Here is a 27,237-nt window from a genome sequence, read left to right as displayed (position 1 = left end):
AACTGGGATTCGGAGGCATCCTGCCTGTGAGCCTGCGGCAGCCATCAGAACTCGTAGCCATTGATGGAGCTGTGGGTAGGCCATTGATCAGCTGAGGCTCGATTCTCAACAGTTGGGGTCAGCGGGGCAAGGAGCCGGTCCATCTCTGCCTCCGTGCTGTCCTCAGGTGCACCCTTTTGCTTTCTCCAGACTAGTGAATGGCTGCCGTTCACTCCCATGAGGAAGCAACTTCCTTGTTTTTTACTTCCTCCCCTACCAGTTTACATTCACTCCTCTGAGGAAAGCTGAAGTGAATTGTCGTGGGCTCTAGTTCTGCTTGCCACACTTGATGCAGGATAGCCTGTGCCTCCAAGGCAAGGAACGCAGAGGAGGAGGGTGCCCTGTGTCTCTCTGCATGCAACATCCAGGGGATGAGGGGACTGGTAAAAAGGAAGCTGAACGGGGAAAGTCAGGAGGATCTAATCACTCCAGGAAGCATGGACCTTAATTAAAAGCATAATAACAGCAGTTGAAACGTATACCAAGTAGGAGGAAAGTCACCACCAAGTTCAGGAAGACGCTGTAACACATTGTAGGCCACACGTTGCCCACCCCAGTGCTAGCTGATGCTTTTACCTGGAGGTGCCACTGATTGACCCAGAGACTCCTGCATGCCAAATGGGTGCTTTGCCAAATCCTCTCATTCTGTGGGCAGTTGCACTCATGTATCTCTTTCTATTCTTCTTTGGAACTGTCCCCTCTGTTGAGATACCTTGAAGATGGGAAGATCTTGCGTGTGTCTCAGTGCTCTGACACTCACTAGAGATTGGTGCTCCAGGAGAAAGTTCGGAGTCATGTTCCTCTTAAACAAATGGAATGCAAACATATTCCTATCCAAATCCAGCACAGCATCCCTCCAGGGGCTGTTGCTCGTGTCTACCTTCTGTTTCTTGTTAGATTGTGAGCCCTTTGGGGACAAGGACCCATCTCATCAGTCAATCAATCAATCAATCAATTCTCTGTGTAAACCACTTCGGGAACTTTTGTTGAAAAGCAGTAGAGAAGTAGAGGGGAAAGTGGTAGTATTGTCATGGCCCAACACCCCATTGCTGTTGCAATCAAAGCCCCACCAGCTTTGCTAGCTCTGTGTTTCTTGGTGACCCCAGGTGTACCCCAAAGAGCTGGAATCTGACTTTGACCACTTCGAAGACTGGCTGCACACCTTCAACCTCCTTCGTGGGAAGATTGGCGATGACGACGACAATGCGGCAGATGAGGACCGCATCGTAGGCAGGTTCAAAGTGAGTCGGGTGGAAGGGTTAGGGTTAGGCTTAGGTTTAGGCTTAGCCGAACTGGGCAGTGGGTGCCACAGGGAACCCCTCGGAGGTTCACGTTACGGATTTGCTTCTGCCTCTCTTCCCCAGGACATTTGCTGCTGATGGCAGTGGTGTGCTTTGTAGGGACGCCAAAGGGAGAGATCACCAGAGCCAGGAGCCAGGCTGGGGATGGAGGGGAAAGCCGGGCTTTTTCTGAGGGGAGACGAGAGGAGGGGAAAGCCATGCTGGGCCCTTGGAGGGCCGAATGAACGGTTGGGAAGGGAGAAGAAACAGGTGGAGGGCTGGGCAAATCAGATGAATTGGGGGTAGGTTTCATGGGCAAAATGCAACCATCTCTACTTAAAAAGGTATGATGGAATTGAGAAAGGAGTCACCAATGGATTTTTCAGTTATTCTACCTTGAAGTGACAAAGGAACGAATAGCAGATGCAATGAAAGCGTCCAAGCTGCTGTTGTGATGATTCAGGGAGGGGCCGGCAAGTGCTGCCTCCTGGCCCTGCCAAGCCAGAGATTCCACCCTAGCTGGGCTAATGCATCTCTCCCCACCAGGGCTCCATGTGTGTCTACAAAGTGCCACTTCCCGATGACATCACTAAGGAAGCTGGGTACGACCCCAATTTCGGCATGTTCCAGGGAATCCCGAGCAACGACCCCATCAACGTGCTGGTCCGCATCTACGTTGTCAGGGTGAGAGTGGGGTGTGTGGTGCTTTGAGGTCTCTTTTCTCTGGTGCCCCCGCTAGACAGCTCTAGGCAATGCCACCTCGATGTCACCCCACTTGGAAGCTCTGAGCTCCGTTTCTCATCTGAGTTCATGATGAGTTCATGTTGCTCTCAGCTGCTGGATCCTGTTTGGATCCCAGTGTCTGAAGAAGGGTGCTGTTCTGCCACCCTGAGCAGCAGGTGCAGAATGGCATTTCTTTCTGGGGAGAGGAGAGCAGGATTGGGCCACTCCCAAGGCAGCTGCCGCACCACAGCGTGTGAGGGGGGCATCCCAGGATCCCCTGTGAGGAACCTGGGACGATGCAGCTCCTGGCACCCAGGAACTTCTCCCTCGCTGGGTTTCAGATGTGGATTCCTGTTTGCAGTGGGTGGTTGTCTCAGAGACTGCCAGGACTGGGTGCACACCCTCCAAGATGTCACCCCACTTTATGAAGAACGACGGACTGACTCCAGCCTCTGCTCATATTTTACTGATGTGCTGAGGCCATTTGGCCACCCCAAGGTCTTCAAAGTGGTGTACAGCATAAAAAACAAAAGCTTAACAATAAAATATCCAGTAAATGGAAAAATCAGTATACGTATTAAAGCATAAACAGAAGCAAGCAAGCAAGCAAAACAAAAAACAAAACAAAAAAGGAGCAGAAAAACATGCCAAATCAGCAGTAATGCTACCAGAAGAGCAGCTAAAGGGGAAGAAACGACTCCAGCACAAAGTCCCGGGGGGGGGGGGGTGTTCCCTGACTGTCACCTGCAAAGCAGAAGCCGAGGAAGGTGTCCCAAGCCAGAGGGGGTTCTAAAGCCAAAGCATGGCTAGCAAAAAGACCCAGATTCCCAGCAAGCATCTCTCTGATGTGGGCAGGACATGGAAGAAGGTGCTTGCTGACGATCTCAGCTGGCAAGCAGTTACATGTGATGAAAAAAGTCCTCTGGCTGAAGGATTTCAGTTCCCTTTATTATTTTTTAATCTTAAATAGGATTATTACCTAGGGATGTGCAAAAAATTTCGGGCACAGAACGATCTGTGCCCGAAACGAACAATTTCGGGTGATTCGGGGCCGAACCGAATCACCCCCGATGTCCCCCGAATTTTTTCGGACATGAGCCGAATCACCCGAATTTCGGGCAAAAAAAATTCGGGCGATTCGGTTCATGGTTGATTTTTGGCAATTTTTTAAAGTTTTAGTGACTTTGGGGCAGTTCGGGGGCATATCATGGGATCTGGGCAAAAGGAGTGGGGTGGGGTGGTAGTGCCTAATGGGTGCAGGCTACCACCCCAATTTCAGGGGGATTGGGCAAAGGGCTGATTTTTGGTAAATTTCTGAAAATTTCATGTCTTTGGGGCAGATTGGGGCATATTGGGGCAGAAAGTGGGGGCTGGGGCAGAATAGTGGTGTGGGTTGGTAGTGCCTAATGGGTGGAGGCTACCACCCCAATTTCAGGGGGTTTGGACAAAGGGCTGATTTTTTGAGAATTTTTGAAGTTTTTTCTGAGGTGTGAATTCTCATTCTATCATAGCAAATGAGATTTTTTTCAATTAAACAACTCTCATGACCCCACTTTCACTTTTTCACACTTTCCTTTACTATGAATAATATGAGGAAGTAATCAATTTAGCACACTTCACCTTATGAAGACAAACCTCATACAAATAAATTCACCATAATTCACCCCTCTGCCCAATCACTCTTAAATTGGGGATGGGTGGTAGCCTCCACCCATTAGGCACTATCTACCAGCCCACCCCACTCCTTTGGGGCAGATCCACTTTCTGCCCCCAATCTGCCCCAAAGACACCCAAACTTCAAAAATTCTCAAAAAATCAGCCCTCTGCCCAATCCCCCTGAAATTGGTGTGGTAGCCTCCACCCATGAGGCACTACCACCCCACCCCACTATTTTGGGGCAGATCCACTTTCTGCCCCCAAACTGCCCCAAAGTCACCAAAACTTCAAAAATTCTCAAAAAATCACCCCTTTGTCCAAACCCCCTGAAATTGGGGTGGTAGCCTGCACCCATGAGGCACTACCACCCCACCCCACTATTCTGCCCCAGGCCCCACTTTCTGCCCCAATATGCCCCAATGTGCCCCAAAGACATGAAATTTTCAGAAATTTACCAAAAATCAGCCCTTTGCCCAATCCCCCTGAAATTGGGGTGGTAGCCTGCACTCATTAGGCGCTACCACCCCACCCCACTCCTTTTGCCCAAATCCCATGCTATGCCCCCGAACTGCCCCAAAGTCACTAAAACTTTAAAAATTCACAAAAAATCAGGACTTTGCCCAATCCCCCTGAAATTGGGGTGGTAGCCTGCACTCATTAGGCGCTACCACCCCACCCCACTCCTTTTGCCCAAATCCCATGCTATGCCCCCGAACTGCCCCAAAGTCACTAAAACTTTAAAAATTCACAAAAAATCAGGACTTTGCCCAATCCCCCTGAAATTGGGGTGGTAGACTCTACCCATTGGGCGCTACCACCCCACCCCAAAATTTTGCCCCTGGGCCCCTTTTTACCCCCCCCGAATCGATTCGGATTCGGATTCGGATTAAATCCGAATCCGAACCGAATCAAGGGTGATTCGGGTGACCCAGATTCGGGCACAAAACAGAACGGGGGTGATTCGGCTCGGGTCCGAGCCGAATCACCCGAAAATCCGAATTGCACACCCCTATTATTACCTTAGCCCTCTTCAGACATTATACAAAAGGTGCGCTATGCAAGTAGAGCATCTAAACTGGGGCTGGAAGTAGCACTCCTGCCCCGTCAGCCATGTGTGTTGGCACCCCAGTCGCCATTAGAGCGAGCCTGCAGTTCCTAATTACAGAAGCGCCTGCCATTACAAATGTGGCGTTCACCTCTTCTGACAAATGCCGATCTAACCGTGAGCAGGACACGATGACTCATCAGTAGAGATGTGCAAATCAATTCAAACTGAAACCATTTGAGCTTGAATTGGGCCAATTCAGGTGATCCGAACATGAATAGGATCACAGAATAATGGGCCTGATCCGAGTTCAAATCAAATCAACCTTGATTTGAGCTCAAATCAATTTGAGTGATTCGAGCACCATTCTGGCGGGCTTTCTTCCCTTACTGATTGTTTTTCTGGCACTGCCTTCCAATTGGCTTGATATCTCCTTTCTTCTAGGTTGGCTTGTTATTGTACAAATCAAGTGTTGTCATGGACAACTGTTCCTCCATTGGCTGAGTGGAGAGAGGAGGGAGGGGGAACACAAAAGGAGGGAATTAAAAAAAATGCCAAGGGTGTGGGGAGGGGAGGCAGAGAGAGCCCTTAGTGTGCCCTTGAAGAGGATACATTAGGAGAGGAGGAAGGAAGGAATCAAGGGAAATATGATTTTGTGGTTTTCTTTTCTCAGCATTGAGTATAATATTCTGTGCATGCTGGTCAATGACCCAATAAACTTATCTCTATCTATCCTGTGCTAGTACTGCTATAGTATTAACTAGCTGGTTTTTCTGGATCTCAGATTGACAAAGGCAGAATTTGGGTGCTTGCCTTCCTTCTGTGATTTGTGGTTTGGTCTGTCTGTGAGATGGTATGGAGAAAAATGGACAGTGTCAGCTCAGGTGTGTGACTGCTATGATGAGCTCCATGTTTGGTCTTGAGACTAACATGTGCTTCACTCACTGCTCTGGGCTGCTCTGCAATTTGCATTCTGCATTGCAAGGTTTACTCACTCAGTCAAAATGTGGCTGAAGATGTTGTTCTAGGGGAGCTTATGGCTATGCTTGCTGGCTGCTAAGGGTGCTGCTGTGGCAGCTGTTGAAGTAAGGAATCACAATTGTTTGTGAGAGAGCAACTTGTGCTAATGATGCTACTGCAGCACAGGCATTGTGGCTGGCAGTGGATTCTGGGTCAGTGATTCTTTTTTGGCCATTTTTGGATGGTGTGTTTGGCAAAATGTGGTGTTCTGTGTTGGAAGGGGCTTTGTACTTCTGTTCTGCAGTGCTTTCCAAGGCAAGGTTGAAAAATATGTGCACTCTGCTTGTTCCGGCCATAGGGAACAATAGGGAACTCCAGTCACCTCATTGTTCCCCATATGTAGGTCCTAAGAACACCAAGGTTTGTTGTATAGTAGAGCATGATTAGTGCTACCTACCCTCCACCCACAATGAAATGGGCGAGAAGGTGATTTTTTAAAATTAACCTTTCCCCCAAACCCCCATAGGATTCTAGGGGGTTGGGGGTTGGGGGGGAAGGTTAAAAAACATTGAAAATTGCCCACTTGCCCATTTCTTTTTGTAGGTTGGGTAGTAGGTAGCACCCAGCCTGACCTACCACCCAGCCCATTTTGATGTCCCTAGGAGCTACCCATGGGGAACAATGGGGTGGTTTGAGTTCCTCCTTGTTCCCTATTGCTGAATCATTCAAATAGAGTTGATTCATCAAAAGCTGGAAATGGCAGCTGTTTTGATGAATCAATTCAAGTATTTTGCAATTCAATTCGAGCTTGAATTGAATAGTAAAATCTGATTCGTGCACATCTCTACTTATTGGACCAGGACAGAACTTCCAGCCCTGGTTTAGAGAAGCACCTTTTGTATAATGTCTGATTAGGAAGGAGTTTTTAGGAAGGAGTTTTATTAAAATCAACCGTTCTACAAAGCACTCATAACAATCATTTACAATTTGCATACAGAACATGGAAGACAACATCAAAAGATGTGTATGACGAAAAGGGCTCCTGTGTACGATCTCTCATGAAGGTGCTTTCTTCCCCCAGAGTAGGGCCTCCAATCATGGGTGATTCCTCCCATCCACAGGTGATGGCAGGACATGTCGAGGCCTCAGACTTGCCCAAGTATGTGGGGGAGCCAGTGCCTCTTTCTTGACATGGAATTTTAGGGTGTGGCATGCAAAGAGCCTTTGCTAATGGCCCAGTTTCCTTTCCAGGCCACTGATTTGCACCCCGCTGATATCAATGGCAAAGCTGACCCTTATGTCGTCATTAAGCTGGGGAAGACGGACATCAAGGACAAGGAGAACTACATCTCAAAGCAGCTGAACCCAATCTTTGGAAAGTAAGGGAGCCCATGGGCCTTGCTGGTATCTGTGTCCTGAAGCACTGCCCAGATGTCCCAACTGGGGCTGGTGCTACCTTGAGGCAGTCTGAAGGAGCTAGGTTTTGTGTGCAGCTGAAGAACAGTTTACCAGGGAGGTGCTTAAGGAAAACTGAGGACTGCACAGTGAGGGCTGATGAGTTACAGAGTTGGTGGGGCTGCAGGGAAGGTGCATGCATCGTAAGCATGTGCTTCTCATTGGCATGCATGGCGCACACCACTATAGCACACCAGTGCTTTCTCTGCATGCAAATGCTTTGGAAGATACACTTTTGCATTGCCAAAGACATGGCCAGCAGGAGCCCCAAGCCCAAGATGAAGGCCAAGACATGCTGAGGGTTAGCGTATGGCGGGAACAACAAACAAAGAGTGTGCACTGTTGTCCTGTCCGAGTTGCTCATCATGAGGCGAGGCAAAGGCTGAGGGGAGGCAGGGCAAAGGGAAAGCAAGTCAGTCCACAGTACCTTGGAGAGCTCCAAGGGAACAAGTGGACTCACCACTCCTCAGAAGCAGAGGGAACACTTAACTACTCCTGAACTGAAATAGACGAGCTACTGGAAGTGGCCCTTTTGTGCAGGAGTAATGTTAAAAGTTGCCCGGCATGCGAGGGATCAAAACTGAGGGCAGATGGTCTTGAACAGAGGCAGATTCATTACTGCCTCGATCTGCATGGGGAGCTTCATTAGACAGAGAGTGTGCTCCTGCAGTTCTATAAACCTGCCATATTCCTGAATCTAGGCTTTCATCTTGATGTCCAGGTTGCCCCCAAGGTGAGGCGAGGCAAAGGCGCAGTGAAATAAGCAAAGAGAGATCTGAGGGAGCCAATTGGCTTGGCTCAACACTGCTTGGAAGCAGAGTGAGCCCTTGAGTCCTCTTGAGCTCAGCCCTCCTGGCTCTGCCTCCCTGCCTCGAGAGTTGAAGCCCTACAGAGGTAGCCCCCTGGAGTCTGGCCCTCCTTCTCTGCTCTCCCTGCTGCCGCCAAGCTTGTTGTTAATATTGGGCAGATATTGGGGTGGGGTGGGGGGCTGATGGTGTAGGAGAGGCCAGTTCTGTAGTGGACTTGGATTCCAGCGGTACTGCCCCATGGAGCCCAGGCCCTGAGCGAACCTCTCTCCAGCTCCCCACCCCCACCCCTGCTCCAGGGCACTCTCTGGCTCCAGTCTGGTGTCATGTTCCAGGCCCCTGGGGCAAACGCTGATCTTCTGACCTCCTCAGCGTCTGACTCAGAGCCACTACAGTACAAAGAGCAGAGGTTGTGACAAGTCAGCCCGTGACAGGTGCAACATGTTTGTTGAAGAACCAAATTTGTTCTCTACTTATGTTCTCCCTTTGATGACTGATTCGGGACTGCAGAAACTTCTCACTAAAAGTGGAACGACACCAATCTGACTCACAACCATCCATTTTGTTATACCTGAGAATTAGGAAATCTGCTGTGGTGGGCCTGTAAGAGAAGAGACTGATTCGTACAATCGACGAGTTCTTCTGGTTATGGCGGACCCCTCTCCCAGCATTATGTCTAGTCAACTGTGTTAAATATGCCTACTGTAAATCTTCACAATTCCTTTTTATTAATTCCCTTTTGTTCTTATTAACTGTAGCTCGGCTATTTATGCCAAGCATTTGAAGGCAGTACTTCAGCTCAGCAAAACTGAGCGGCTGAATAAATCTGGGGTTTATTTATATTGATTAAATTAACCTCCTAACAAAATACTGGCCTATAATTTCAAGCCCTTGTGTAGCATGGAGATCAGTCATGTGTTAAAGGACAAATTATCCCTTTGGGATATTAATGATCAATCATTTCATGTTAACAACCTGATTCCTTTTTCAGATATGCTGATATATTGTAGATGGTGCAATACACTAAGCTTGTTCACACAACCTAGGCTCACCCAGCTGCGGGAGGCCTGGTGGGGGGAGGCAGGAGCCGTCCTGCCAGGTGCGGAGCCAGCCGAACAGCACCCTGGGTCTGGCCCCACCTGGCAGCCCCTCTAGCAACGTCCTGTGCATCTGATGTCACGTGCAAAGGGGCATGGCCTCGATCTCCAGAGAGCCCGAGTGAGCTCTCCCCTGTCATTTCAGGCAGTGCTTGTTGCCTGACAGCATCTATTTCCCTTCCTCTCCCTTGCTGGCAAACGCTGCCTGAAAAGGACAGGGGAGAGCTCGCTCAGGGCTCTCTGAAGCCCGGGCGTAGGCGGGCGGAATTCACTCGGGGCTCTTCCAGAGCCCAAACCACTGCCCCCTGCAGGCTTTGGCGGCCCTTTCCATTGGCAGCCCGGGTTCTTTGAACCTGTTCACACAATGGTGGCTCTTCCCCTGCGTCCTGCCTTCCCCCACATAATTGAAGCCACTCTTGGGCTTGCTAGCGCCCCGCGCCCATATGACCAGCGTGCGGCATGTGGCCGAGAGTGGCTGGGGAGTGGGAGGAAAGCAGGCTGAAGCCTCCCACATCACTCAGTGCACCATGTGACAAGTGTATTGCATGGCTCTGTGTCTGTTTGAGCTGCCTACAGCCTGACATGCCTGGGTGCCTTGGAGAAGGGTGCACTCATGCACATCTACCTAGGTAATAGGGAAATCTTGGGCTACCCAGCAAGGCAGTGCCAGGATTGGGCCCAATCCTGGTGCTCCACACAAGCAGCCCTAACCAAGTAGGGCTGCTCGTGTGAACAGCCTCTATCTGTCCTTCGACACATTTGTTTTGGTATTTTATACATTTATTCATACATGTTGGTGATGAACCTTAGGAATTCTGAAGTCCCTTGCAGCCAGTCGCCAGTTGTGGCAGGAATCTCAAACTGGGTTCCTCAGATGTTGTTCAGATCCTATAATCCCCAGCCACAATGGCCTTCGGCTGGGCATTATGGGAGCTGAAGTCCAACAACATGTCGGGAATCAAGTTTGAGAACCCCTGAGTTGTGGGTATATATTATATCCTTCTCCTTTGTCAGGACTGTGCATGTGTGTTGAGTGGAAGGGAGAGGCGGCCATTTCCACCTGGAGCATTCGTTCGTTCATTCTGCCCTTTGTCCGAAGTCCCCGGGGCAGTTAATGAGATAAAAACAGTAATAAAACTTCAATCAGAACAAACTGCTAAAACAAAAATGGCATTAAAAGGAGTACGAATGCCTCTTGGGTCAACACTGACCCAAGAGAGAGAATTTGGTTTCCCCATCAATTTCTTGCTTTGAGGGCACCATCCCATTTCATGAACTGCTCAGCCCTGGTTTGCTCTGCGACCCTGTCGCTGCATGGGTCAGAATCAGCCTCGTTTGCTGTGCCAGGGCTCGTCCCCACCCCAAATGTCTGACTCCTCCCATCCAGGTCATTTGACATTGAGGCCACATTCCCCATGGAATCCATGCTGACGGTGGCGATCTACGACTGGGACTTGGTGGGCTCTGATGATCTGATTGGCGAGACGAAGATCGACCTGGAGAACCGATACTACAGCAAGCACAGGGCCACCTGTGGGGTCGCCAAGACCTATGCCATGTAAGGATTCCCTCCCGCCCCTGGCCCCCTATGGCAGGCGTTTTAGATCTCCGAGCTAACATGACTCTCTGCATGTGGGTGGTGGTGGTGGTGGTGTTCATTATTATGTTGCCGTTGGGGTTGCTTTTGTTATGCATTTATTTTACTCTTCTTCTTGTTGACTGTTTTTGAATTATACTGTTGTAAGCTCCCTTGAGTGGTCTTCCACAGAAAGGCAAGAGCATAATTATTTTCATTCTGGGAGCAAACGAGCATATAGAATTCTACTCAAAGGAGGCTTCTGGAGTGTGAGGGTGGGTTCCAAGGCTGGGCTGATGAGGAGCACCTGTGTGGGGCCTGGGGTGGTAGCCCTGAGCAGCTGTGGCCTGCCTTGCCCACCACGCCTTCCCTCCCTCTGACGGACTGACATTTCTGTCCACAGACACGGCTACAATATCTGGCGAGACCCTCAAAAGCCCACCCAGGTCCTCTCCAAGTTGTGCAAAGAGGGCAAACTGGACGGGCCCCACTATGGCCCTGGAGGCCGGGTGAAGGTTACCAACCGGGTCTTCATGGGCCCCACGGAAGTGGAGGATGAGAATGGTAAGTGGGCTGCCTAAGCCTCATCAGCAGGGCATGATGCAGTTCTGCAGGAGGATGGGATGTTAGCACTGAGCACAGGATTCAGCCGCCTGACAAAGACAAGTTCTGTTTTGTAAAAGCAAGTTTCTAGCCCCCAAGCCTGAGGAATCAATCAAAGTGTGCCTGCAATTATTATGTTAAATAATAAATCAATTACAAGAGGAACCTTGGAAGCAAGGAGCAGGCTTAGAAGTATTACCAGTGGAGGTGTGGAAAGGGACTCTGTGCTAATAGCCTGTACTTCCTCAAGCAGGACAGATTATATGCTTCTTTTAAAAAATCACAACGCAATGCGTATTTGCATTGTTTGCAGGACTTACACAGCTTGCAGAATTCTATGTATCTTACTGGGCTTCCTTTTGATTTTCTTTTAATGCATACGCAGCTCTGCTTTGGCAGCTGTAGTATCCTGAAAGTTGCATAAGCGAGTAGGAGCCCTTGACGTTGGAGCAAAGAATGGAGGGCATCATGGGGGCGGTAGAAGGGGGTACTTTCCCACCCAGCACAGAAGGAACATGTGGGGAGGGACACGAGCTTAGGTGGATCCAAACGGGGGGGGGGGGGGGCAGGCGCATTCCTGAGGGAGGGGGGGAGGTCTTTCACGAGCCAAGCGTCAGGGTGGTTATGTGGCAGCTCCCTGTCCCCAGGCAGCCTGCAGTTGGGAGGCTATGGCAAAGCAGGGGGATGCTCTCTGCTTGTGGCCTTCCCTGGGGAACCTGCCTGGCCACTCCGGCCCCAGGGAACGGGATGCTGGATTAGACAGGCCTTGGGACCGCTCCAGCCAGGCTCTTCTGATGCCCTCAGTTTGAAACGACAGGGGAGGCAAACCCCAAAGGCAGAGAAAGCAGCCTTGCGGAAGTAAGGCCCAACGTGTTTTGAGCAGATACCCTCCTTTGAGGTCACCGCAGCATTGCATAGGCCTCTCTTTCTGATGACACCCAAAGACCCAAAGCGCTCTCTTGCTCTCCCCCTCTCCCCCCCCCCCCCCGCGCCTCCACTGATGGTGCCCACAGGTCAGAAGAAGCAGACGGACGAGCACCTGGCGCTGACGGTGCTGCACCACTGGGACGAGATCCCCCGTGTGGGCTGCAAGCTCGTGCCCGAGCATGTGGAGACGCGGCCCTTGCTAAACCCTGACAAGCCAGGCATTGAACAGGTATCTGGCACCTCTCTGGCCCACATGCTTGCTGGTGTGGAGGACTCACCCTCCAGCCTCTCTAGTTTTGTCATCAGGTCTCTATGGTTCCTAGTTGCCCTATACCTTTCCCTTCCCGTGCGTCATGCTCCCCATCATAGCTGCAGCTGTTGCACCACCCCAAGGAAGTAATCTCCAGCTCCCCCAACTCCTTGTCTCTTGTCCCACCCCACCCCCTGATCTCAGTTCCCACAGCTTAATTCAGATGGGAACAGATGTCGTGCTTGCTTAGAGGTCTTTAAAAGAGAATTAGACAAACTGGTAGTGGGAGGATTGTTGCCTTCTTGCCCCACTTGTGGGCAATGTTCCCTCTAAGCTGTGTGCACACAAGTTTTTTTTAATGTCTGCGCAGTTAATTTTAGATCCTGCTCAGGTTGAATCAGGAAGGCCCCTCGCTCTGAATGTACTCGACATGCACACACTGCCTTGATACTGCCACCCAGAACAAAATGCAGTCAGCGCACAGATGAAAAGAAATTAGAGGGAACACTGCTTGTGGGCTTCCTGGGTGAATCTGCCTGGCCACTGCTGGAAACAGGATGCTGGGGGAGATGGGCCCGCCTGGGTCTGACCCAACAGGGCTCTTGCCATTCATATGGGGAGAATGCTGTAGCAGCAGCAGCAGCCGAAGGGGTTGGTGATGCCTCGGGGCCTAAACAGAGGCCAGAGGCTGGATCTGGGGACCCCAGCATCAAGACCCTCAGGGCACCCAGGAGCCACTAACTGGGTCTTTCCAACATTGCAGGGACGGCTGGAGATGTGGGTGGACATGTTCCCCATGGACATGCCAGCACCAGGCCCCGCCATTGACATTTCGCCAAGGAAGCCAAAGAAGTAATGCCTCGCCTTGGGCTAAGCTGCTGCAAGGGTGCAGATGGCGGCCGGGGGGGCGGGGGGCAGGGTGAGGAGTACTTCCTCACTTAGATTGCAAGGGGGGAGACACTTTGGGGCTTGAAAACTATGTTCTGGGGATGGAAGAGATTGAGTTTGGCGGGGGGAGTTCAGGAAAATGAGGGGGGAAACTCCTCAGATGCTTAGTGGGGTAATCTGCAGCCCTGGCTGGTGTGTGTTGGTGGGGAGGGGGTCAAAACCGCATCTGGGGCAGGCCCTAAGGTTGCAAACAGTGAATGCTGTGTGTATATATATCTCTCTCGGGATGGATGGATGGATGGTCTGTAGTGATTGGATGCAGAGAGCAAGAGAGAGCTAAAGAGTAAGGCTGTAACCCAGGGGTTCTCCAGCTTGGGTCCCCAGTTGTTTGGGCCACTGTGGCTGGGGATGATGGGAGTTGTAGTCCCACAACATCTGGGGACCCAAGGTTGGGAACCTCCCTGCTCTAAGCAGTTAAAGAAGGAAGAAACAGACAGTGTGCCAGTCATGTATGGAATAGACAAATCCTAAGGTATGCTATATATTTATTAAAAGCCTATATCCTGCCTTTTTTCATGGACTCAAAGTGGCAGCCGACAAAGAGATTAAAAATTCATTAACAATTAAAAAAACAAGAGAAGACATAGCATCAGCAGTTTAAAAAAGACAAAATCCCAGAGAGGGGAAAGCCAATAAAACCTAGAGCCAAAGAGGCCATTCCCAGGCCCAGCCCTCCCTGGGTAGGAGCGCAGTAGCCCAGGAAAGTAGCCCAGGTCACTTGCTGGGACTGCTCCCAATCCTGGTGCTCCTCCTTCCCCAGCCTAAAAGTGAGGTAGGAGGGCGTGCGCGCACCTTCTGCCTTACTCCTGGGTTGCGTGGAGGTGCAGACTGCTGGCAGCTCCTCCCAGGCTTGCTGGCAGCCATGGCTTCCATAGAGCCAGAGGGAAGGAGTGGCCTAGCAATGGGAAATCCCCCAATGGACCGTGTTGCTTGCATGGTGCATTGTGGGATTCCAGGATGCCCGGTTCCCTCCCCACCCCCACCCCAGCTCCTGATCGTTTCACCACTCGTGTGGGCACATGGGCAGCTGACCCAGGATCACCTGGAAAGACAGGTAGGCTCCTGACTTCCCTCCAGCCCTCCCCAGTCCCAGCAGGTGTGGTTGTGTGAACAACCTTAAAGAAAGATAGGATCCATCCCATCCCCATGCAATTATGTACACATCAGCTAGGGGACAAGAGACTTCTCCAGATTTGGTGCACATCCATTGGGAAATGGCTGAGACGAGGGAGCTTGCTGAAAAGAAACTGGTTTCACATTCCTTTTCAGAACTGCCAGGGAAATTCACCAGAGAGAACTTGCATACTTTTATTATTGTGTGCCAATGAGACATAAGACGCCGGCTTAGGGCATCTTGACTGCATGGAAAGGTTGAAGTGTTTGGGACTTCTAAGGGGGGAACATGGCAGAGGGGTGTCAAATTATGCAGGAGCAGAGGAGGTGGATAGAGATGGCTCTCTCTCTCTCTCGCTCTCGCTCTCGCTCTCTCTCTCTCTCTCTCAAGATTAGAACCTGGCTAGATACTGTGGAAATCAGGATGCCCATGTCAGGATGGGGTCTTGTTCTGGCCCAACAGGGCCCTCCTTATGTCCCTAGGCAGGCCTTGTGCTCTAGAACAGCCAGGGGTTGGGATCTCCAGATGCTGAACATATGAACAGCCCTGCTGGAGGAACAGGCCCAAGAAGGCCCATCTAGTCCAGCATCCTTTTGCCCTGAAGTGGCCCACCGGATGCGTCTGGGGGCAAGAGGTGAGGGCATGCCCTCTCTCCTGCTGCTGCTGTTTATCATTGTTTATCTTATTTATCGTATTTCATGCTGTTGTTCCCCTGCAATTGGTATTTAGAGGCCCTTGTGGCAGGGGATGATGAGAGTTGTAGTCCAACACCATCCAGGGACCCAAGGTTGGGAATCCCTGCTCCATCCGCATGAGGAAATGGATGTGAGGGAGCTGGTCATGTAGGTCTATCTTGTCTCCCTTTGAGGGCTGCATTGCTCCCTGGCCAAAGCCCTACACAGAAGTCACTTCTGAGTGTGGGTTTGGTCACAGGTGAAGCAAGTCAGGGCTGAGTTCCATGGGTCTTGCTGGCTTGGGGAACTCTCCCTGCCCTTGGGGTGAGCTGTGGGGGTGGGGGGTGGTCATTGCAAAAGCTCCAGCGCACCTGGAGGTGGCCACTCACCAGGTCCTGGACCAACCCCACTCTCAGGCATTTTGCAAGGCTCAGTTCCCTGCAATTTTGTCATTAATTGGAATGTGGGGAACTCATGGGGCTGGGTTGGTGGGCAGACTAGCTTACCTAGGACTCTCCAATCCAGCAGTGAAAATGGGCTCTCAATGGATATGCTGGTGAGGGGTGTGTGTGTGTGTGTGTGTGTGTGTGTGTGTGTGTGTGTGAGAGAGAGAGAGAGAGAGAGAGAGAGAGAGAGAGAGAGAGAGAGAGAGAGAGATTGGGTCTGCAGTTGTAAGCTACAGCAATGGAGTGCATCTGTTGGGCATACAGGGAAGTTGCCTCCTTCACCCTACTGCTTTTGGGAGCTAAGTCCAGCTTCCAGGCATCTTTCCTTCTCGGAATACACGTGTTATTTGTTAAAAACAAAACATGTACATGTAATGTCGGCCTGGAGAACCAGCTTTTCAATGTATCCTTTTAAAACTATGGTGCTGGGAGAATTTTGCAGGAGCATCTCCCATCCAATGGGGAGGGACCAGCTCTCAGTGGAAGAGCCGTCCCGGGTATCTCCGGGCAGGGCTGACCTTAGGGCAGGGCAAGCAGGGCGATCGCCCCGGGCCCTGCACTTCCAGCCCCCATTAAGATTAACTGGAAGGGGTACCTGCCCCTGGCCCTACCTACAGCCTGCCAGGCTCTCTAAAGACACAAGACAGCCCCCCTGGCAGAGGTGCATTGAGGTAATTTTGGAGCCTGGACCGCAAGGCCTTTGGAGGCCTCCCACTCTCCCCTGCCAACTAAGCATCCTTATGCTCTGCTGGGCAACCACACCACCCAGGACAGACTGGAGAAGTTTTGGGGGGGGGGCAGGGGCTGTGGAGGCCCTGGACTTGGGCCCCGAAGTCCAGGGCTCAGAGCGCCTCTGCCCCCAGGTAGGGCTGGGAAAGGCCACGGCCTGAAGAGCCCTTGCCCGTCCGAGCAGACAGGACTGTCCTAGCTGGACCATTGGGCGGACTCAGAAGACAGCAGCTTCCCGTGGCTATTGCTGGAAGCCAGCAGGCGCGCTCCCTCCCTCCCCACCACTGTTGAGTTAGTTCCAAAGGGTGACGCACCTGCTGGGACTGGGGCCGCAGCTCAGCCGCAGAGCACATGCCTGGCATGCTGAAGAAGAGCCCAGGTTCGATCCCCGGCTCCGTCTGCTCCAGGCAAGGCTGCTGGGGGGGGGGGGAGAGAGGGGCTGCCCCCAGTCCATGCAGGCAGCACCGAGCGCAAGGGCCCCGGGATCTGACCCTGTTCCCGGCAGCTTCATGGGTTCCGTGGTCACGTGACCTCCTTGTGACGGGCCACCGAATGGACCGGATTGATAGCCTGCCCTATTCCAGCAGATGCAGCACAAGCAGAGCGGGTTGGGCTGCCCGTGGGAAGCAGAAGGAGCCAACTGGCTCCCTGCGGTGCCTCGGCAGCAAACCCGGCTAATTAGCCAGGCTCTTCAACGATGATAAGGGAGTGATCACGCCCTTAACCCTGTTTACCTGACCATGTATCAGCGTCGGCTGCTTTCAGCTGGTGCTGAAGCACTTACAGGCACCTACCTGGGGTTGGGGAGATCCCCACAAGGCACCACACATCTGCATGGTGCATTGTGGGATTTCTGGGGGCCAGTACGACACAGCCCAGCCCCTGCAACACTACGCTGCCTGGTGCAGCAGCGGACCATCTGGGTGCATGATCCGCGCACCCCGACAGCCCTCAGAGTTTGCCTCAGTCCTCAGAATTTGCAGCCTTCCCCACTGCCTGCCCGCTAGCCCTCTCACGCACTCGTGAGAAAGGGCCCATCATTTTATCCCAACCCCCCCCCCCCGCCATTATGCTGATTAATTCCATCTTGCTCTAATTCTGGCCACCAAAAGCCAGTACGGCTTATGCTGCTTCTGGAGGACAGTTAGGTTTGGTGAGTCTCTAGAGGATGGGAGGTGGCCCCTGACCCCAGCCATAGACCCATGCAAAGGTCTACGAGGAAGCTAAGCATATCCAAGGCAGGGCAGCCTTTCCCCAGCAGTATAGACATTCCCTGGGGATCCCACACCTGCCTGTGCCTTCCGTGTCCTCCCTTCCCTGCAGCTCATCCCTTGTCTCCATTCCTTCCTCCTTGCCAGATACGAGCTTAGAGTGATAGTATGGAACACTGATGAGGTAGTCCTGGAGGACGATGATTACTTCACTGGCGAGAAATCCAGTGACATTTTTGTCCGGGGGTATGTACGGCCCCACGGCCAGCTGGCTTCTCTGTGTGTGATGAGCTTCTTGTGGTTTCGGTGCCGCCTGGCTCCTCCGTGTTCCCTGCAGAAGACGGGCAGCGACTTCACGGGCAGGGGGAGGTCCGGGCTCTTCCTTCTGGGCCTCAGTAACGGACACTTTGCTTCTCTGTTCTGCCCCCTTCTCCTGTCCTGTGTGTCGTTGTCCTTGTCCTCATGGTTGTGTGCCTCTGTCCGCTCCGTGTGATGGCTAGGTATGAGCTGCGGGTAATTATTTGGAACACCGATGAGGTGGTCCTGGAAGACGATGCTTTCCTGACGGGCGAGAAGATGTCAGACATCTATGTCAGGGGGTAATTGACCAAGGCTCACTGCACGGCCCCTCCTCGGGGCAGGTCTGAGGTGGGGGGGGGAGGATGCACGGGGCGGTTCCCTTTGGACCCCTTGCTTGCCTGGTTCCGGAGGCACCAACCCTTCAGGGCACTTAATGCAAAGTCAGGGCTTATGGCCACCCAGGGGCAGAGCTGACCAGAGCCGGTTTACTCCGTGGCTGAGACCTGCCATGCCAGGTTCAACCAGGTGGTCCATGGTGGGACAGCAACACCCTGGCCCACTTGTAGAGCAGGGTTCTATTAATTTTATTTTCAAGCCCACATGGCGGAGTGGCAGGGACCCTTGAAAAGCAGAGAAGCAGAGGTCAATTAACTTGACCTCAGTTGCCCGCCCCCGTGGACGTTTCATCAACCCATACCGAAGCTTAAGGGCCGTTTCACACATGATCTGTGCAGATGAGCACCTCAGTAGGGCTGAAGCATGAGGTCTCATCAAAGAGCTTTTGGCTCAAAGTTGGGGAGTTCAGGGGAGGGCAGCTCCCTTTTTCTTTTCTTTCCTTTCTTTTTTTTGCCCCTGTCCCCTGGGTTGCAGTTGTGGAAGGAACTCTTGAGGGTGGCCATCATTTTTCTACCATGTTTGCTAACCATGAGGATGGAGCATCATGACTTAAAATGTCTTGGTGTTTTAAGTGTACACTTTAAAATGCTAACAAGGGGCATGTACGGACAAGTGCACCAGGTGGCGGTTTGGGGTTCAAGTCTTGGCCAGCTGGTGTGGCTGGCCCCGGACAGGGATCCACCCAGAGCACAGTAGAGAGATGCAAGCTGAATTCTGCTGAGAAGAGCAGCCCTGTCCAGAATCGGAGCTCCCTCTCCCAGCTCCCTGCAGTCTCCCAGACACAAGTGGGAAGCCGGCCAATGCCAAGAAGCCCAGTCTGTGGCCCAGCAGACTCATCTGGGGGTCTTTCTCCCCTGCATGAGGCTGAGGGGTGGGCCATTTTGCACAGACTGACTGTGGAAGGCCAGGACGTTCCCACCCCTCCAGCTCAAGAGCTGGGGGTCCAGCAGAGGGGAGGGGAGTTTCCCATGGCCCCAGTGTAGATGCGGCCCAGCGGCCTCAGTCCAGTCCCTCAGAAGGGGCTCTAAGGAGCCTGGAACCCTGACTTGGTAAGTGAGCTCAGGGTGGGTTTCTTCTCCCTGCCGTCTGTGAATGAGGAATGCTGCTCTTCACTGCCTCTTTGCATGCTCTGGGGAGGAGCTCCTTTCCCAAGTCTCCCCCCCCCCCACCCTGCCCGCTGAGATGCAGGGGTGTGGCTGTGTGTCTCTGTGTGTTTTGCTGGAGTCGGCTTGCTTTTCTGCTGCATGCGACATGTGGGGCCCTCGGCAACCAAGGGCCGCCTCTGAGCAAAGAAGACGGGGCCCTCAGCCTTAAACCCATGCCGCCCATTCTCAGCTACACCAAACAGAGTCAGGACAGAACATCCTATACGGAATTCAGAGACGCCCCCACACTTGATATAGATCCAGTGAATGGAGGAAACCCAACCTTTTAATGAGGGGGTGGAGATGCTGAAAATGGCCCTTTCTAGATTCTGAGAATGTCTTGGAGTTCCAATAATTCTAACCCCCTTTTTTAATGGTGAGGGGAGCGGAGGATGTCTCAATTCTAGGCAGATGCCATTGCAGGCAGCCCTTGATGATCACAACGACCCTGGCTGACTCAAAGGACCCACTCCATGGGGCTGCTGCACAATGTCCAAGGCAGCAACCCTGTTGGGGGCAGAATATCTTCAGCAACATTTGTGCTCCCCCCGCCTTGTTTCCATGGGAAGGGGGGGCTGCGCTGCTGCCTGAGAGCATTTTTAGGGCATTCTGCAGAAGCCTCGTCGCTACACTTTCGGGGCTGCCAGCCTTTCTCTTGGCGGGTTGCAAGAGCTGATGGGAGACTGTAGAGAATCCCCCCTCTCCCCTTTAAAGCCCTGGCCCCCCCAATCATCTTGTTTTGCCTCTTTGGTCAAAGGAGGACAATCCTGAACTGTTTTGGCTCAGGGCTAAACCACATCTTTGGTGCTGGTGTGCTTGGGTTTCTTATCCCAAATAGCGGCTGTGGGGGAAGGGGAAGGCCTCCCGGTGGGGGGAGGAGGGTGAAAGGCCCACCCAGATGTTGGTGAGTTGTTGGACTACAACTCCCATCATCCCCAGCCACTATGGCCTTTGGCCATTGAGACTGGGGAAGATGGGAGTAGTAGTCCAGGAACATCTGGGGAACCCCTGATTGGCGGGGGGGGGCTGGATGGAATCCAGCATAGCAGAGCTAATTGTGCGTGGCATGGCACGTACTTTGGACCTGGGGCTGCAGCCTGCAAAGGGCATCACCACCCAGCCAGTCCCAACTGATTTCAATACCCTACAACTTCAAATATTGATACTTCTCAACAAATGTTCTCAAAATGGCAAGATAAATAAATAAGGGACTCCCAGTCTAAACGGAAACCTAAGGTAACCAGCAGCAGCCACTGGAGGGATGCTATGAGGGGGCCCGAGAGGGGTGGTTGCTCTCCCGCCGGCTAAATCTAATGGAACTGCCACTTCCAGAGGTGTCCCTTTGCTCAGTTAGCAGGGCTTACCTGACAGAATCTCTCCCAAGAGGGCCTTCCCTTGCTTCCCTTTTGGCCTCCCGTCCCATGTATGGGGCCCTCCTGCACTCCCCCTCTGGGGCATGTGGAAGGGGCACCACAAGCGTCTCTGCCCCTCCTGCTCCCCTCCAAGGCTTCGGTCACCCCACCTCCCTGCAAGAGAGTCCCCCCACCCTCCAGAACTCTCAGCCCCAGCCCATGGGCCCCTCTCCGACGCATGAGCCCAGCTCCTCTCCAAAACGCCCGCCCCCCTTGGCAGCCTCCCTTCTGATCACCTGCCTGGCTCTCCCTGTGCAGGTGGCTGAAGGGGCAGCAGGAAGACAAGCAGGACACGGACGTCCACTACCACTCGCTGACGGGCGAGGGGAACTTCAACTGGCGCTACATCTTTCCTTTCGACTACCTTGCTGCTGAGGAGAAGATCGTGATCTCTAAGAAAGAGTCTATGTTCTCCTGGGACGAGACCGAGTACAAGATTCCGGCCCGACTCACGCTACAGGTGTGGGATGCTGACCACTTTTCCGCCGACGACTTCCTTGGTGCGTAACAAGTGCCGCTGATCGCCTGCGTTGGGCATGGGGGAGCTGGACACCTTCTGGTTCCGGCTCAAGAGAGAGCATCAGATCGGTAGTCTTTGGTGGGGGCAGCAGCCACCCCTCTGCCTGGGGGGTCGTGAGCGGATAGGATTGAGGATGATGGGGGTCGCCTCCTCCTTCCCTCCCGTGCAGGACAAGGATAGGACTGGGCAAGGCTGCCTGTGGTTGCTCTGGTGCCAGGTGGCCCTTACAGCCATGGGGAGGCTTCTTCCCATGCGAGGGCTCATTGAAGAGCCAAGGTAGAAGCAGTAGCTGAGACCGGACAAACCACAGAATTTGTCCAAGAGCCAGCTGGGGTGGTTGGTAGTGGTACCAGCTGCGGGGACGTTGTGATTTCCGACAAGGTCTGCAGCCCTTGAGGTTGAAAATAGGGGGTGGCCTTGCAAGGCTTTCAGCTTTCCGGGTCTTCTCGTGCTTTTATTGTCCTGACCATTTGGTCTGCAGTGTCCAGATTTGCAAACACAAAAGCTGCTATAAAATTTTACTGATGTTGTCAGAGGAATAGAAATGAAAACTGGCAGGAATGTCCTCCGCAGCAGGGCTGTAGCTAGGAGAGGGGGGGCTCGTGTCCACCCCTCTCCCCGGCGGCCCCACGGAGTAAGGGAGATAATGAAGAAAATAGGGAGGGGTGGAGCTGGGGGGGGCCTGGGTCCCCATCCACTCAATTATAGCTTGATGGAGGAATTCTGGGAATTCTGGGTTCGTTTAATGAGCAGAGGCCCTCACCGTCCATCAGGTTCAAGATTTTATTGATCACGGCATGCCGGGTGTCTCTCTTCCAAGAGCACACACGCAGGCTTTAGGCAAGAGTCTTTTATACTGTTTACATACAGGCTATAGGATTGAGTACAGAGCCTCTCAAAAGATTCATGGTATACACCAATCATACAAGTACAAGTAAAATAAAGCTTAGCAATTGGTAGCCAAGGTGAACCAATTACAAGGCAGAAAGCAGCAATAATGCACCAATCAGCATTTAGCTGTGCTTATGCCTAGTCAGGCAGGGCAAGCTGTGGTCAACAGGTGTTTGTCTCTACTCAGGCGGGGCAGAGTATTCTTTCCAAAAAAAGGCGGGGGCCCTTGTAACAGCAGGGTGCAGAAACTTGTGACCTTTAGGACTTATGTAGGTTACATAACTAGGTGAAAAGAGAGAGTGGGATTTTCCTTCATCAAGCTACACCCCTGCTCCACAGAGTGCGTACAGTTTGTCCCTTGTTACCCTAACTCGGACCCTAACCCTTTCCTCTGTGCGAGAATGACTGCAATTTTACCCAAATGGCTCGAGGGTAGGGATAAAGGAGGAGCAATTTTTTCCTGTTGACTCTGGGAGAAGGCAGGCATAGGGACAAATGGGGGGCAATCGCCGAAGAGTGAATGGGGAGCACGGCCAGGACCTCCTGCAGCTGCTCTGCCCAGCCTCCCTCCCAGAAGGGGTAGCAGCCCTCGCCTGGCCCAGCCCGCAGCCATTCCTACAGGAACCAGCACGGCTGCGGCTTTCTCTCTCCCCTACTCTCCCACAGGAGGGATTGAGCTCGACCTCAACCGCTTTCCGCGAGGGGCAAAGACAGCCAAGCAGTGCACCATGGAGCTGGGCACTGGCGAGATCGAGCTGCCCATGGTCTCCATCTTCAAGCAGAAGAGAGTGAAGGGCTGGTGGCCCTTCTTGGCACGAGATGAGAACGATGAGATGGAGATGACGGTAATGGAGCTGGGGAGAGGGCCATCCTCATTGCTAGGAGTTGGGGGAGCCCGTCGCCAGGGCTGGGAAAGACTCTGGCAGGTCCAGAGTGGGGAGGAGCAGCCCATCACAAGGAGCCCAGGGGAGATGGAGTGGAGCAGCAGGGCGGGGGACACCTCTGCGGGATGGAAGGGGGCTGCGGTGATGGGGGGAACCTCTGCCTGGCTTGGGCTGTATGGCTCCGTTGGAGCAGGGCTGGGGCCAGATTGGCCTGCTTTTGTCTTCCGTCACTGTGGTTTCCCCCACATCTTGGTGCAAGCGGTAAGCCCGTAGCACCCTCCTTGGCTCTGCTAGTTGAGGGAGCTCTCCGGCCTCTTTCGTCCGCCATTTCCAATTCCCATTGAAGGTCCGGCCTGGCTGACCCCTTCTGCCCCTTTGGCAGCTGCAGAGTGATTTTCTGATTCTTGCAGGGTAAGGTGGAGGCCGAGCTGCACCTCCTGACGGCCGAGGAAGCTGAGAAAAGTCCAGCCGGGCTGGCTCGTAACGAGCCCGACCCATTGGAGAAACCCAAGTGAGTGACAAGGGAAGGGAGGGGTGCTAAGGATGGTGTCCAAGCCCACACCTCTTGGGAGGCCGCAGGCCCTATCCATCATACCTGGGGTGGGACATGCATGGGGAGTTGCCTCTCCCATCCGCCCCCCTCCTTTGACTCCATTCCTCTCTCTCCGTCTCTCTCTTCTCCGCTCCCTCGCTGCCTCCCTTCTCCTCCCGGCCCCGTCCCGTCCTGCCCCAGCCGCCCAGACACCAGCTTCATCTGGTTCCTGAACCCTCTCAAGTCCATCCGCTACTTTATCTGGCACACCTACCGCTGGCTCCTGCTGAAAGTCCTCCTCCTCGCTCTCTTGCTCCTTATGGTCGGCCTCTTCTTTTACTCCATGCCCGGCTACCTGGTCAAGAAGCTTCTGGGGGCCTGAGCGAGTCTGGCCTTTGGCCCAGGGTACTGCTTTCCCCCACCTACTCCCATCGGGTTGTGCCACAGTATGGGCCCCTGTATGGCTTGGGAACACAGTCATGATCTGTGGGAGGGGCGCACAAGAGTAGCGGAAGAGTTTCCAACTTCCCACCGATTAAAAACCACAGTGCTGGAGGAGGGGGTGAAATATGAACACCCCCTAGTTGTTAACCGTGCCCCCCCCCGCTGCTTCAAGATGAGGCCCGAAGGAGCCAGCGGCACGCCCAAGGAGCCCCCTAAACAGAGGCATTTGGTTTCTCTCACCCTCACAGTCGTCCGGACACTTCCTTCATCTGGTTCTTGAACCCGCTCAAGTCTATCAGGTACCTCATCTGCACCCGTTACAAGTGGCTGATCATCAAGATCGTGCTGGCCCTCCTGCTGATCATCATGGTGGCCCTCTTCCTCTACTCCATGCCCGGCTACATGGTCAAGAAACTCCTGGGGGCCTGAGAGGGAGCTGCCCCACAGCCAGGCTCCTCCAGAGGAGACCCGTTCCTCTTGGCCTCGGCCTCTTGTTTGTGTTTCTCTCGTGTGGCATCCTTGCGTTTCTTTTCCGGAATTCAGAGGGCAGGCAGCGGGGCTCAGAATCTGCTTGGCTTGTGTCTTGGGAAGGCGGAGAAGGGAGTTGGCCAACCCACTGCTTTGGGGTTCTCCCCTCCAGTTCCCCTCAGTCCCCAGACCGGGCCTCAACCCGGAGTGTCTCTTTGTCTCTTCCGCCTGGCCTGCCCGTCGCCTCCGCTGGCGCAGTCTCCACAGGCTGCTGCTGAGGCAGCTTTGCCTCCGCCCTCCGTTTCTGCTCCGTGTGGGTTTGACATGTCTCATCTCTCTCTGCTGTCCCTTTCCCCTTGTTTCACTTCCAGAGCTGAGGCCACAGGCAGGTCCCCGCTCCCCAGAGTGTGGCGTGATCAGTGACTGAGGAGGGCTTGGGACCTTGGGGTGGTGTCTGGGCGGCCTTTTGCTTTGGGAAGGGGAGGCAGGCCTTCTCCTTGGCAATGGGCACAGCCGTGCCTTCCTGCTGCTGCGGCTCACCCAGGCGGGAAGAACCAGCGCTGGCACTGGAGCACTGTCTGGATGGATCCCCGATGGACTAGAGCTGCCCTGCTCTTCCAAGGATGGGCAACATGCAAAGGCTGGTCAGTCTATCCGCTGTAGCCAGTGAGGGGCGTCTCCACCAGGGGGAGAGTGGGGGACCAGAGAGGCTGCGCTACAAAGCAGGCAGGCTCAAGAAAGCAGTTTGGATCTTGCCGGAGATGGTGTTCGGCAAACCAGTCATCGGCAGTCTGAGGATGACCATGACCTGTAATGCAGGGTCCTTGCAAGGATTACAAAATAAGGTGAGGGAATAGGGAAGCGCTCCATTAGATGAGAAGGATCAGCATTTGTTAGGTGGGATTTGTTAGGTTGGGAAGGATCAGCCTGGGTGGCTCCCACTGGCTTCCGGCTTCCCCTGCCAGGCTCTTGAAAAACAGCCCAGAAACTCAGTTGCAACTATGCTTGTCACACACAAACACACACACACACCCCAATACAGACAGGAAGGCAGGAGAGGGTTAAGCCTCCCATGTCCCAGCACCCGCACTGTGACAGGCCAGTTCCCACCTTGGGCCAGGTGTTCTGGCTCCTTGTAGGCTTGAGAAACTACCCAGACACCCGGGCTCAAGAAAAGAGCCGAAGGAAAGGCAGCCTTTCCGAGTGGGGCAAGAGGCCCCGTGCAGCCTCTGATGGCCAAGTCTGGAGCAGTTGCCTGTCCACAGAAGGTGGGATGGAGCCCGTGGCCGAGTGGAATGTCCAGTCACTCGGCAAAGTGAGCCACTGCTCACACACACACACCCCGGGCCAGTTATGAGGGGCCAGCCCCACCAGCCAGCCAACCTGTCACTTTTTTGCCATTGCAAAAACCTGAGCAAAACCTCCCACGTGAGGCAGGGGACCAGTTCAGCCAAGCTGTCGTATTTGGAGAGAAAGGGGGCCCGTCCTGTCTCTGGCGTTCAGCAGATGCGGGGAAGGGAGCGCCTCGCTGAAACCAGGCAGTGCTAGTGAAGCCCACTGAGCAGGAGGATGAGCGGGGAAAGGAGGAGGCCTGACTCTCTCCAACCCAATCACCTGCCAGGGGACTGCAGGCCTAGCTGGCAACACCAGAGGAGGGGTTACTCATGGCTGGGATGGCAGCACCATCCCTAGGCCGCGTTGAGCACCTCCCCAGGGCCCCTTGGTGTGCGAAGGGCACACCGGAGCCCCCTTCTGGCCCACACGCAGATGAAGGAAGTGCTGCCGATGGGGCATTCTCGTTGCCAGGAGGGGCCTGGCCCCGGAATGTAAGCCTCCATCGTGTCCCCAGGTGCCCCCTCCCCCAGCCATGCAAGCATGCTGCTTCCATCATGCCCACGCCACATGCCTCTGAGTCCACCCTCCCTGCTCCTAACCCTGCGCCTGGGAGCCAAGCAGGCAGGGTGCACTGGGGATCTCTCACACACACCCATGTGGGCCGACTGCAACCCTCACGCATGGAGGCTGGGGTTGCCAAAAGCTGGGGTGGGCTGATTTCTGGGTGAGCAACTAGCCCTTGGTGGCCTTCCGACACAAGCACCGGATCTTTTCAGGGCATACTTGGGAGGAGGTCAGGTGGAGGTGCCCTGCATTGCAAGGGAAGCACAGCGACCACAGCTGGGGCTCCAGCAGTCCCAGGGAGCAAAAAAAGGAAGAAGCAGGGGGCCACGGAGAGGCCAGGGAGGGCCTGGGGTGGGCAGAGAAGCCACGTGGCCCGCAGGCTCTAGCACCAGAGGTCTCTGGAGAACCCAGCACAAGGTGCTGCTTTTCTGTCCTGCTCTCTGCAGCGCTGAAACACGCAAGGTTGGAGTGTTTCGAGCAGGCTGCCTTTCTCTTTTCTGAGGTGTGTGCGAGATTGATCCTGTTTCTCTACTGTCGTGGGGAGGCTTCTGGTGGGGGTGGGCGTGTTCTCTGGGCACTGGGAATACCGTGTCTTTGGAATTTGCTGTATGAGCCGAGAAAAATCCTGTACGTTCTTTAATAAAAACAGACCACCAGAAAGGAGCCGAGTCGGACTGACTGGGTGTGGATGGGGAAGGAGTGAGCGATGTGGCAGAAAGGAGTGGGTGGCACAGGCCAAGGCCTGCTGCAGGGAACTGCATGTGAGGAAGAACCCAGGACAGCAGGCACCAAACCAGCAGCGCCCAG

The 27,237-nt window shown here is 53.7% G+C and overlaps 1 protein-coding gene across 17 annotated transcripts in view; it reads left to right on the top strand.

Moving 5' to 3' along the window:
* Positions 1-27,090, top strand: part of OTOF (otoferlin) — a 231,503-nt gene extending 204,413 nt beyond the window's left edge. For 11 of the 17 annotated variants that reach the window (XM_053249883.1, XM_053249891.1, XM_053249862.1 and 8 more), the window contains 12 exons: positions 1,146-1,280; positions 1,866-2,003; positions 6,955-7,082; positions 10,449-10,619; positions 11,041-11,201; positions 12,254-12,396; positions 13,181-13,269; positions 17,687-17,785; positions 21,051-21,292; positions 22,870-23,048; positions 23,498-23,598; positions 24,312-27,090. In XM_053249883.1, coding sequence (XP_053105858.1) covers positions 1,146-1,280; positions 1,866-2,003; positions 6,955-7,082; positions 10,449-10,619; positions 11,041-11,201; positions 12,254-12,396; positions 13,181-13,269; positions 17,687-17,785; positions 21,051-21,292; positions 22,870-23,048; positions 23,498-23,598; positions 24,312-24,492 — 1,767 coding nt within the window. In that variant the 3' untranslated portion in view covers positions 24,493-27,090. Of the gene's footprint in view, positions 1-1,145; positions 1,281-1,865; positions 2,004-6,954; positions 7,083-10,448; positions 10,620-11,040; positions 11,202-12,253; positions 12,397-13,180; positions 13,270-17,686; positions 17,786-18,039; positions 18,139-21,050; positions 21,293-22,869; positions 23,049-23,497; positions 23,599-23,820; positions 24,025-24,311 lie in introns of all 17 variants that reach the window. The other 6 variants (XM_053249840.1, XM_053249877.1, XM_053249943.1 and 3 more) reach the window with 3 other exon arrangements.
* Positions 27,091-27,237: the final 147 nt, after the last annotated feature.

The sequence above is a fragment of the Hemicordylus capensis genome, chromosome 1 (assembly GCF_027244095.1).
Source record: "Hemicordylus capensis ecotype Gifberg chromosome 1, rHemCap1.1.pri, whole genome shotgun sequence".
NCBI lineage: Eukaryota > Metazoa > Chordata > Lepidosauria > Squamata > Cordylidae > Hemicordylus > Hemicordylus capensis.
The sequence above is the reverse complement of the archived record's forward strand: the minus strand, read 5'-3'. Positions and strand labels throughout refer to the sequence as shown.